Source organism: Aulostomus chinensis, chromosome 7, assembly GCF_037954235.1.
Source record: "Aulostomus chinensis isolate RoL2024-O1b breed Wild chromosome 7, RoL_Achi_v1.0, whole genome shotgun sequence".
In the NCBI taxonomy this organism is placed as follows: Eukaryota; Metazoa; Chordata; class Actinopteri; order Syngnathiformes; family Aulostomidae; genus Aulostomus; species Aulostomus chinensis.
Genome location: NC_141326.1, coordinates 14,393,325 through 14,406,517, shown reverse-complemented (window position 1 = coordinate 14,406,517; position 13,193 = coordinate 14,393,325). Strand labels below are relative to the sequence as shown.

General features: G+C 41.6%; 1 protein-coding gene across 2 annotated transcripts in view; it reads left to right on the top strand.

Moving 5' to 3' along the window:
- The window catches only part of zfpm1 (zinc finger protein, FOG family member 1), a 96,501-nt gene that overhangs the window by 42,122 nt on the left and 41,186 nt on the right, over nucleotides 1-13,193 (top strand). For both annotated transcript variants that reach the window (XM_086208615.1, XM_086208614.1), the window contains 2 exons: nucleotides 2,091-2,237; nucleotides 9,801-9,941. In XM_086208615.1, the coding sequence (XP_086064741.1) occupies nucleotides 2,091-2,237; nucleotides 9,801-9,941 (288 nt within the window). The remainder of the gene's footprint in view (nucleotides 1-2,090; nucleotides 2,238-9,800; nucleotides 9,942-13,193) is intronic.

Below are 13,193 nucleotides of genomic sequence, written 5' to 3'. Positions count from 1 at the left end.
AAAGGAAAATTAATTGTATGAAAATGTCCTTATAGATACTGAAAATTAGATCTAGCAAAGCTCGGGTGACATAGACCTAATTCTAAAAATATTGTGTACAAGATCGATCTTTTTTTTCCTTCTTCTTCTTCTTCTTCTTCTTCTTCTTCTTCTTCTTCTTTTCTCCACTGTTATTTTTTTTTCTTATGAAGGTCCAAATCTAGCTGTGTTAATTTTATCTGAAATTAGAGCGAACCATGCAGGCGTGGAAGTTGAAATTAGCCTAAAGATGTTTCATTTACAAAGACAGAAACACTTTGTCAGGCGGCGATTGTTTCCAAGCATTATCTCTGCCTGCTTTTAATTGCTTTGGAAGTGAAATTAACAGAATTAGAAAAATTGCCTCTCCCTTTTTCTACAAGCTTCTTTATTCACGGGTATTGTTGTGTGCTTTGTATAGATTATAGACTCCTTTGTTCCAGCATTGTAAATATATACGCCCCTAGTCACGGCTTTAGCTCCGCAACAATCCCTCTATTGGTTTGACACAAGCAAACGAAAATTAATTTATAACCTGTCTGGATTGAAGGCGATGGACAGGGGGTGGGGTAGAAAACAGATTTCTCCCCCCCCCCTTTTTTTTTTTGGATTGATTTCACTTTTTCGGAAAACACGCTCTTCGGCTTTCCAGTACATCATCATCATCATCATCGTGTGTGTGTTGTTTTCTCCCTTGACAGTCGACAACCCTTTCTGTCTCACTCCAGCTCTCTAATCCTCTTCAAAGAAATGTTACCTTGAACGAATAATTCTATCATCTCCATCATCACCTCTCGGGAACTGTGAATCAAGCATGTCATTGCATGCCGATGAATACAATAAACCGGCTTCTTTTTTTCCTTTTTTTTTGGTAAGCAAATCAGCGAGCGAAACACTAATAATTCGGCCTTTACTTTGCAGAAAACAAAACTGAAAAAAGAGGTTCTGAGCTCTCTGTACCATTTAAGCAGATAATGAAGTCATTTTTCCCTCTTTTTATGGATGTAATCTTCAAACAGGCTAAAATAGATCAAAAGTACTGTATAATTACTATGGTCAGCAGGGATTGTGAAATTGTAATTGATACAGATCAGCCCTGCACTAATCACTCTTTTAGCTACAATTTTAGGTATACTGTCATTTGGCTTTAAGGTCCCCCTTGGCTTCTGCTATTAATCTTTTGGATTAGACCGTTTAGTGGGTCCAATTCATTAAACCATTTTTTTTTCATATGTATATATACATATACATGAAATTATAGCTAGTTTTACAACCTCCCTTTTCTTTTCTTTTTTGCCTCTCCCGCACCCAGCTCCTCAGACCCCAGTCTTCTGACGACATTGATGTAGAATTATTCAATGAACTCATAAAAAGTTTTTTAAATGGAGTTTATTATACACCGTAATGTAGTTGTGATGTTGAGTGATGTATTCCCTGACAACCGATGAATGATATGATAGTTGAACGGTTTGTTTTTTTAAAAACCATTTTACGATGTTCTAGTAAAATTCTTACAGATTATTGTCTATTTTATGTCTTCATAGAGGTTATCCTTTATAGGTGGTCGGGATGTTTTAAACCACATTGCTTATTATTGCCCTGCAGAGTAACTGAAAATACAAAAGTAGATAAGAAGTGAAATTTATAGTTTATTTGGTACGAGCCAACAATACGATGACAGACTATTTTTCCTGGTTCTTACAGAATTCTCAAATCACAATAATGCATGAATTACAATAGTTAAATAAGATAGTTTTTTTTTTTAAAGGCTAGTAATAGTTGGTAGAGACTAAAGCAATAATAGTAAAAGACAGCAGTTGCACGTAAGCCTGGAAAAGTATTGTATTGTATTGTTAATATTCCCTCTCTAGGAAGTAATAAGATTAAAGTTTAGCTTTGATCTTCTCTTCTTTCTTTAAAGAAAACTGTCTTTAGAAGATATCTGCTAAAGATGTTCCTTTTCTGTACAGAAATCTCCAAAAACTGCTGCAGAAGTATCTCCAGACTGACCAGACATGAAGTTATACCAGTACACTTTCTGTTTTTCATCTTCCTTCCTCTTCTTCTTGCAGGTTCCCTCGGGGATCTTGACTGTAATGAGGACAGCACAGCGGACAACCTCAGCCTCTCAGGTGAAGAGGCGGGAGCCTCTGACCAAGATGATTCTGCAGAAGGCGACAGCTGCAGCCCAGCGCCCTACACGCCACTGTACAATGAAGGTGAGCGGTGGAAAAAAGAAGTTATACTCGTACATATAACTGCAATACATCCAGGGAAAGCAGGAATGTGTGTTTAGTGTGGAACCGGCTGATAAAGAGGGGAAGGAACAAAGGAAAGAGCAGCATGAAAACTGAAGGGAGGCATTGTTCTCCCTGGGTGCCTCTCAAACAAGCCTCAGAGGTCTCAAATATATTCGATTTATTCATGATAATATGTATGATATTTGAAACTTTTCAAATGGGTTTAACTCAATATCAATTCAGACATCTGAAAACCTCTGTTGCTTGTGAGTGACCAGTAGCACAGGGACCTATTAACTATTTAAAGAGGTGTTAATCCACCATGGAACATCAGAGCAGTTGCCAACTCAAATAAAATAAATTGGCCCCAGCAAATGTTTGCAAATGACAATAGATTATTGTTTCTGTCGGCCATCAACTCGGCAGCTCATTGACTTGCAGCTCTTGGGTGACCAGTTACGATTAGAGCTGGGTATCACCACTGACCTCCCGATACAATACGATTCCGATACACTAGGTCCCAAGTCGATACGATTTCCGATGCGATTCGATACAATATACAATACGATATTTTAGTTACAATACCAATTTTGCTTTGGTAATGGAAGACATTCCCAAAGGACTAATGCTGTAAATTCAATTGTAAAAGTAACCCTCTGACCTGCTGCATAATTAAATATTAATATTTACATTGAGAACTGACCATTAAACAATAGTTATGCAACATCATGCACTTGTTATTTAAATATATGACCACTGTCATTCAAAACAAAAGGGCAACTTAGACTTCCACAAACTGTCAGCAGCTTAGCAAGATGACTCGTGGTGTGGCGAGCTTCAATCGCCCGCGTTTGTAAAACGTGGGACATGAGGGACCAGCTACTGTCAGTGTAATGAGAGGCGATGGTCAAGTAGGAATCCGTAGCTCTGCTTGTCCAGCTGTCGCAAGTGATGGCAACTCTCTCTGCCGATTTCATTGCAGTTGCGACGTTGTTTTTAACATCTCTGTACATCTTTGAGATTGTGACTTGACTCAGTTGTTTCTGTGTCGGTAGCACATAGAGTGGTTCCAGTGTCTGGACGAGGTGTCTGAAGCCTACATTTTCTACCACACAGGATGGTCTGAGATCCTTGCAGATAAAAATTGCCAGAGCCAAAGTGATGTTCTCTGCACGTGGAGGCGTGGATGGAAACTTCATCCCAAATGCTTTCTCCAGCGAGGGTTGTTGCAGTGACTTGTAGTTTCCTGGTTGCTGAGTGTACTCTGGGTGATACCTCGTCAAATGGCTCCAGTGATTAGTTGTATTTCCGTTGTACTTAACTTCTACTTTGCACATTTTGCGCACTGCATTATTTTTGTCAAGTTGGGCGGAGTTTTCTTGCTTCTTAAAGCCGAAGTGCTGCCAGACATCGGCTCTTAAATTTGCCGGAGATTAAAGTTGCGCTTCCGCCATCTTATTGTTCTCTGATCGGAGGCACATGGCCTGGATCTCGTGAGATCTGATCATCTGACTGCAATAACGTTGCACTAAGCACTAAATCACGCGAGACTAAAGGGGCAAACAAAAACAAAAAATAAACGGTTAAAATCAAATGCATTTTAGAAGATTGATACTGGGATTTATGTATCGATAATCTTTCCCTACAAATGTATATCGATAAATTATCGGTATATAGACATTTTTAACCCACCTCTAGTTACGATACTGTCGTCTCACCATTGCTACAGTACGACGTGATGCAACTGCGATCCAAACAGATTATTTTAACTGAACTATTTGAGGGTTTTCCTTTTACAGAAGCAGTGTTCATCTGATGTAACACAAGTGTTGCAACACTGCCTGTGATGTAAATCACTAATCAGCAGTGATCAACCTGCCTCTGTTGCTTCCCTCGGCTTTACAGATTTATATCATGTTTCAGTTCATTGTTCAAGTGTCTGATGACTGATAGACTGTTTCAGTGCACCGTTTAGTGCTCATAGTGCAGCCTCAGTTTCAGCAGCAGAGTCAGATATGTCCCTCAGTAGTTGTTAGAGAGTGCGCAGGTGGACAGAAACGCAACGTCAGATGAACCAGTATGTTGTTAGTTAACTGATGGATGCATTAACAAGTTCAACCTCGCCTCTTAAAAGATCACAATGTGTCAGCGTTGCGCTCATGCTTGTTTCTGCTGCCCCCAGCTGGCCAAATAAATCAATCAGTTAAGGTGACAGGAAGCTTAGGAACTACATGTTTGTGAGCTCTTAAAATTCAAGATAGAAAAGGTTCTTTATTTATTTTGAATCTTTTGACACAAGTGTTAATTTTTCAATAAAACTGAAAAGTAAATTCAGATCACTAATAAAATCTTCAGTGACAAGATGCTCCCTTTATCCTCTTCGCAGTCCAGGCATTGCTTTGTAGTTTTGCACTACTGACCTTCTTCTTCTTCTTCTGAAGCACTTCCTATTGTAGTGTCTACCATTTATTTTTTGTGTTTTAACATGATACTGTCTCCCACTGATCACAGCATTATCTCGGTAATGAGCACCTCTCCAAGTCAAATGGTTCAGATGTCTACTTTGCTGGCAGTTAATTGTGGTTATTACAAGATATATCTCCTCATCAAGACTCTGAGTAATTCTCTCATCAACTGACGTCTACCTGTTATCTGTCAGCAGACAGTTAAACGTCACCCAGACACAACAAAAAGAGACGGTGCAGCCATTAGGAGGTTGCAGCTTTCCGCATGTACTGCTCTTTTATCTCTATTGTGTCTAAACCAATAAAAAAATAAAAAAAATTCAGCGGGTTCAATCTTGGCTCTGGTGAATCTGCCCCCTCAATGCACCTCTTATCCTGAGCCTCCCCCCCCCCCCGTACCGTGTGATAGCAGAGTTTTCAGTCATATTCTTTTGACTTATTCAAGATTTCACTAGCTGTGTTTTTTTAATCTCAAAAATTCCTGCTCTTGTGAAATTTTGGGGCTGGAAGTGATAAGCGTCTGTTGGTTGGCTTGGTTTGATAAACCCATGGAAATTCTGTCAGGTGCTAATCGAGACGAGATTAGAGATTAGCTAGATGTGTGTGTGCTTGTGTGTGTGTGTTTGTGTGCGTGTGCGTTAGAGAGAGAGTGAGGTTAGGGTTGGGTTATGTGTGTATTGGATTGTATAAGAAGAAGATGAGGGAGCTCAGCAAACCTGCATGTGAGCAAGTTCATCTGTTGATAGAGAATCTTCTTGTCTTCTGTTTCTTCTTTCTTTGTATGTTTTTGTCTTTTGTCCTCCCTCTTTTTTCTTAATAGGCGTACACACACACACACTCTCTCTCTCTCTCTCTCTCTCTCTCTTTCACCTCCCCGTCATACTGTTTATTTACTCTTCTCTCCCTCTTCTTCTCCGGGGTTCCTCGGTTGCCCAGCGCTGCCATTATCAGTTCTCTGTAAATCAGCCATGTTTGACGAACCTGCTCTTTCAACCTGGGATCAATACCAGGTCTTTATCTGGCCAGCGCTGGCTAATAAAGGCAAGGCCTCTTATCCACCATCTGGAAGAGAGTGAGAGAGACATAGACACACACACACACACATACACACACACACACACACACACACACACACACACACACACACACACACACACACACGCACGATAACTGCCCATGATAAGTTTAGCAAGAAAAACACATTCTACCAGTAACAAGACCAAGCACTCTGTTGTCTCCATAACAGCCCCTCCTCAAGCTGACGAGAGCCAGTTTATTAATGCTGATACAATGGGCCGACACACACAGACACACGCGCGCGCACACACACATGCACACAAACACACACACTGCACTTTTTTCAGGAAGACTAGCATGTGTGTGTTCAGCAGGTCTCTTAGAATTGCTTGACAATTGTACAATGTTCCTTTTTTTTTTTTTTTTACAAGGCAGCCGTACTTCTGCATCACAGGAAACCCGATAAAAAGCCTCTTCAGATTCTTCTGATTAGTCATGATCTTACTTCATTATGACCTCTAAATGTCATGTCCTTATTTTTTAAATTCTTTTCTTTACTCAAATGTTGTTTTTGTCATGAAAATTGATGTTAATGATTTGTGTAGGAGAGGACATCTGTAATCTCTTCTGGTTTTGTTCTAACCGATCGTATATATGTAGTTCTGACCCATCTTGTGTTTGTATTTGGTTGTGCTAAAAAATCTCTGAGAAAACATTAAATGAGGTAGGTTTTTTTTAAAGAAGTTTTATTTAGTTGTAATTTGATGACTAATGGACCGCATGAACATTTAAATTTTTTTTTTTTTTAGCATTTTAATGAATTTTTTAAGCATAGCAGTTGAGAGATGAGAGGAAATGAAGGAGAGGTGCCTGGCTGGGAACACGATGGTTCTTCCTCAGCATTTTGTCCCCTGTGCACCATGTAGATGTTATATTTTAGGGTTAGTTCATCATCTGTGTGTTGTTCTTTTGTACAAATAATCAATTAAATGCTTTGCAGCATTATAGAAAAAGGCAGCCGAGGTGATAAATTCACAAACTTTCAGCTGATCTTTTGTGTAAATCAGTGCAAGTACTGGTGTGTTCATCTTGAGCGACCAGTACAGTACAGTGAACAGTATTATATTTTGCTCCTTCTTATTTTTCACTTGACTTGAACGCTTCATGTCATTGATTGTGTTTTTGCCAGTAACACTGAGCTTAAATAGATCCTCCGTAGACCTCAGCGGAAAACTGCAGCTGCTTTTTCTGAAGTAGGTCGCCATAGTGGAGGCTAAATTAACTCATATGCAAGAGACAAAGCTTTGGAATTAAAACCAGAAAAAAGTCAAATGTATAGAGCGTTGTTGAAGTTGCGAGGCAAGATTGTTGGATGACTTTGCCCTGCAGGTGTGACAGGGGAAGTTCAGCTTATCAGATTGATGGAGACTGTCTCGCTATGGGGGGAGGGAGAGGAGGGGAGGAGGAGGAGGAGGAGAAGAGGAAGGGAGGAGGTGGGGGGGGTTGGCAGAAAAGTGTCTGTCGACTCCTCCTGATACCTGCCTCCCTGTCTGAGATGATATGGGAGATAATATTGATAATATTAAACGCAATAACTGTGTCTCCAGCTCCCCTCCCTCGCTTCATCCCCTGCAGGATAAAATCAATGTGCCATTCAATGTGATTTATAGCTGAAAATAATGGCACTGTTTAGGCAGGGAGAGGTGTGTGTGTGTGTGTGTGTGTGTGTGTGTGTGTGTGTGTGTGTGTGTGTGTGTGTGTGCGCGCGCGCACGTGCGTGCGCTTACTTTAGTGTGTGTACAGTATGTCAACGCGTATGAGTGTTTGTGTGTAAACGAGGTTGAAAGGTGGACGTGATGAGAAGATGGATGGTGCATGTGTTCATCTGCTTCTGTGTGTGTGTGTGTGTGTGTGTGTGTGTGTGTGTGTGTGTGTGTGTGTTGATTTATTTGACGATGCAGATCCAATCTCTCAACTGTTACATTAATAACAGCAGAGTGTGAGGGCGTCACGTGGTCGCAGGGCATTTATGGCTGGTATTGATCGGACGTTATCGCTGTTTATCGAAGCGGGAATGCAAGGGTAAACACGGCCTTTGTGCAGACAGCGAAGGTGTTATCAGGGTGGAGGCTGAAGACGGGGCAGGATTCGGGGAAGGGGAGCGAGAGCACAAAACAGGACGAGTGAGGACAAAGTGAGAGGAGGAAGTGTGGAGTGGAAGACAGAGGTTAGGAATCGAAAGGGAAGGTATTGAACAAAGGAGTGTGAATCCCATTTTGAATATTGATAAAAGACAAACAATAACAACTTCTTAACTTGCTTTTTCACTGTCAGCTATAATACTTCAACATTTTTCATATCCAAACTTCTATGGCACTTTTTTGTAAGAAGAAAATACAATTCAAAGCTTATCTTTTTCCTGTAGATTTGACTTGATGTACGGAAAAAAGTAAGACAGGAATAGAGAGATGGAAACCCCTGAAAGGTTATGATGTGTGAATCAAATTTAGCAAAATTTTAAAGTCAATTTTGATGAAAACATGTATTTACCACTGCATTTAATTAATGTAACAATTAATACATTCACACCCTGCATACTTATCAATATTGTTTTATAGTTTTACCCAAGGTGGCGTAAACAAAGCCGTGAGAGTACCCTCTGCTGGACAAACTACTCTTAACACCATTTTGAAATTATCCCAAGTATCATCGGCACATATCGCAAACCTTCCATACTGATAGACACCGATATACCTGTGATATCAGTCAGACTCTAAAAAACAAATAAAACCCAAGTCAGGACGTGAGATCTGCCCACATGCGAGGTCATAGTCAACTCCAGGTGTTAAATCGGGTCGTGATGATGAAGAGAAGATGCTGAAGACAGTATAGAGCTTTTCAGCTGTTTCATGTCGGGCCCGTGATTTCTGCAGAAACAAAATGTGTTTGACCGCATCACATGTGGCACATTTCTAAATCACACCCTCATTTGCCATTCAGATGAAGTGATTATTTACCCTAATAAAACATAATTTCCTGATGAAGCTGCTGCTATTTTTCATTTTGATCCATTAAATTGTTTAACTCAGCATTTAGGTCCCCCCCCCCCAAAAAAGCCCAAAGCTAACCTAGTCTTTTTTTTGCTGCTAAATGAAAATTGAGATGTCTGTGATTCACTTTAAGAGCCTCCAGGTCACTTCAACCCTTGGCCTAATAATGACGCAATACTTAAAAGAACAAGAGTGATCTTCAACTCAGATAAGCCGAGTTGCTCTGATGTAACTATTGATCTAATCTAACTAATCAGGAGTACGGCTAATAGGGAGGGGCGCTGCAGTTCGATGAACCGGCTGATAACGTCTGCACAGGCAAAGTTCAGGGTTCACCTCATCTGCATGCATGGATAAATGCATCATATAAACACATTAGGGAGTGAAATGCGCACATACACACACACACACACACTCATAGAAACATATACACACACAGAGGGGTTAGTGTGTGCAGTAGGAATCTGTTTGATCAGTGAGCAGGAGGTGTAATCAGCTTGATCAATGGCCGGGATATCAGTCCTGATTAGAGGAACACAGGCAGCCTCAGTCTCTGCTGAAGGTGACAGGCCGAGGGGAGGGGAGACACAGAGATGGAGAAGAAGATGAGCACAACGAGACCTCCCTTCACCCAGTGTAGGGAAGAAGAGGGAAGGATGGTGGGTGATGATAAAGAGGGAATGAAGCACCGGCAGAAGACAGGTGGGGAGAGCCAAAAAAAAAAGGGAGGTGAAGGCAGAGCGAGTGAAAACGTTGCCTCTGATGAGTCTTTGATTCTCCACAGTTGCAGTGAGAATCAAAGGGCCCATCTGTGTGGTGAGGTGTTGTGTTACACAGCTCAGGGAGGCATTTCACCACTGCCTTTGATCAACAGACAGGAACAGCCACTGCCAGACACACACACGCACACTATGCATGTGAGGGTTCGATATTGAAGTTCTAGATTGAGCCTATCTTGTGTCATTTTACTGCTGCAAATTTAAATGTGTGTGTGTGTGTTTTGTACTCAGAGCCCAGGACTCAGGATTCTCGTGGAGCCCCTGACGAAGAAGATGAAGATGGGGAAGAGCACGGTCTGACACACAGTACTGGGGAAGAGGAGGAGGAGGATGGGGAGGAAGAGGACAGGGTATTACAGTGGAGCGGTCCAGGTTAGCGCCTGCATGCAGAGGTTCCCCAAAGCGTTGTCTAGTTCTTCACAATGCTACACAGCACACTGATTATCTCATCACTAAATCGGTGGTCGGGATCAAACACATGGAAACTGTGACGGCCGTAGTCAGCATGGTTTCCACTCTGTACCAGTTAGATCCTGAAAACGCCTCTTTTTAAGTAACTGCAGAACTAGTTTGAATGGATGCAATCAGGTTTAAAGTATTTCAAACAAGTCCAGCATAAGAGACAAGCAGCAGGCAGGGATACACTTGTTTGACATTTGAGGTTTTCTCTCATCCGCTTCACTCAAAGTTTACTTTCCAAACTGGTCTTTGATCAGCGCTAGTGGTCTGTATTTGATTTTCTTTAGAACATTTATAGACCTGTTAACTTTATTGGAAGTCACAGCAGCATGTGGTCCTTTGGACGATCCAGGCAGTTTTCAGTACATCCGAAAATACTCAGTGTCACAATAGCGCAAGATGGCATCGCTTTACATTCTTGTAGTCGAGATCAACAACATATAAGATCGTTTTCTCGTTAATAATTTCCTAATTGTGAACAAGTATCCTGTCTGTGTCAAAGCCAGATGAATCTTTGCTCTGAGGAGCTCCGCTGTTGTCCAAAAATATCAAAACCACATCAGTTAGCCGCATTGTTCTTCTGGGTGACATGTTCCTTCATTATCATGAACACACACACACACACACACACACACACGCTGGAGTTTATTTTGACTCACACTCCATCCTGCTGCCTACTCACTGCAGTATTTTTTAATCAGCTGCTGAAAGTAAATACTCCCAAACACATGTGCTCCCATTTATTTATTTTCTGTAAAAAACAACAACAAAGATATACCTCAGAATGTGATGACAATATCTATTTTTTTTATAAAAAAAGGAGTGCATTTTCATATTAAAGGACCAGTATGTAGGACCTAAAGCCATCTAGTGGTAAAGATGGCTGCCCCTCAACTCACCTTTCCTGTTGGAAAAACTACAATAGCTAGCACGGTCCGTCAAATATGACATCACATTAAAATTTCTAAAACTTCCTACTGTACAAATGTTGGCCAGTCGCAGCAATTACTCATCACTGACTTTATAACCTTCGTCAACAATCGCTCCAGTACGGAGAGGACACACGCACAGGGTTGCTGTGGTAACGGAGAGGATCACGTTCATCATCACTTTCACGCAACTTACATAAATAAGGCAGTGGAAATAAAATGCACTGAGGACTGAACCAATCCGAAATGTTCAGTGGAAAATGATGTGATCGCATAGTTCCTGACACTTCAGAAATGAGATGGAAAAGAAAGGCAGCTGCTCCAAAGGTTCCTCGGTCCATGGGAACATTCCCATGGTCAGAAAATGAGCTTTAAAGGACTTTTGGAATGAGTGGGAGCAAACTAAGACTCAACGCTGCTGGTTTGTCCCTTCTGGTTTGCTGTAGATGCAACATGGCGAACCCTCTGGGAGGTCGCCAGCTCCCTGTGTATATATGAACAGGGCTCCAGGTGGAAAAATAAACATAAAGGACATTTTTGTAAAATATTTGCTGATGGAATCTATGATATGATTAAGATATAATCAAGGTTAGTTGGCGGCACTGCTGGAGTGGCAGGGGTCATGATTCCAGTCACCAGAATGCTTCTGTGACGGTGTTGTCCTCCTGTCCAGCGTCCCGTCCTCCACAGCCTGCTGCTCCTCATCACAGGATCATTGTACAGGATGTAAATAGTTCAATATGACCCTCAATCAACACAGAGCACCAACTTCAGCTCTTCTCCAGCTGTACTTTATAAGTTGTGTGTGTGTGCGACGTTGCCATGTCGTCCTCGTTCTCCAAGTGTCTGCAGTGTTGTCCCACCATGCCCCTGTCGGGAAATTTATTCAACTCAAAAACAACAAAAACACAAACACACCGAGCCAGGGGGAGATAACAAGTAAATCGCCATAATTTTATTATTTATTTCCTCTCTTATCGAGCTGTGTTTGATTATTTATTTTGCTCTGTCTGTTGTCTTCAATGAGTTAAACAATGCAAGAAGATTACAGCACCATCTCGCATTATTTCCTTTTCAAGCTGTGCACATTTTATGTATGTCTGTGCACGTGTGACTACACAGTGCTTAGTGTCTGTGTGTGTGAGTGTGTTTGCACACGTGTGTGTGTTTTAATTCCTGTGGTGGGGGAGAGAGGATGTGTTCATTATCGTGCTGTCCCAGCCTTGTCCCTTTAACAGTAATTGGAGCGATATTAATTGCTGCGTGGTGGCTGGTTGATGGTAGCACCATGATGCTGCACTGATAGCACCCTTCGCTTTTTTTTCCCTCCCTTCCTCTCCTCCACACAAACTAACTGGCGGGTGAGTGAGGCAGAGGGATGGGGGGAGAGAAGAGGGGGGAGGAGAGAGAGTCAGGGAGAGAGATAGCCCCTCTATCAGCTCCAGAGCAGGCGCTGTCTTTATCAGGAGCACGATTGGCAAAAAGGAAACTTTGACCAGTCTGAATTTTTCTCTTATCGTCAAGCCTCCTCTTCCTCCCTCCCTCCCTCCTCCCTCCTTCCATCCATCCACCTTCTCCTTCTCTGGTCTCTCCATCACCACTAACAACGCCACTAACAGTCCCCCTCCCTCCTTCCCATCCTCTGCCCCCCCCTCCAAACCTACATCACTCCTTCTCCTTTTGTCCATCTGTGTCATTGTTTCTTCCTCTTCATCACCAGAGTCAGTGTGCTCTTGTTCATACAGAATGTTCACCATGTATCAGACGTTTCCCACAAACAGATGAGCGAGAACATGTGTATTGGCTAGTATGGAAATAAACAGGCTTTTATCTCCTCCGGGAGTGTTGGCATTCCTCTCGCTTCTCACTGTTGTTGATTGTAGACGCTCGCTCGCTCCCGGGACCAGAACTTCCTCCTGTTTTCATCTTGTTTTCAGGCCAGTGATGACAGTGGTCATGAAGTGTCCCCCTAATATTTAACACCTTGTATCACATGTTTGTTTTGTTCATTTTAGATTTTTGTGTCTTCACATGTACTTCAGCTGAATGTGTGTTTTTTAAAAAAAATTTTTTATTTGGGTCTTTTTCAGAATCGAATCAACCACCCACGTCCTAAATTCAAAGAAATATTGTTGCGAAAAGCCAAACTACTACTAGCAGTGAACCATTAGAATAACATAAAAAAAAACTACACTGATCCCTTTCCATCTTAATGCCAGAATAAATATTTCCTATT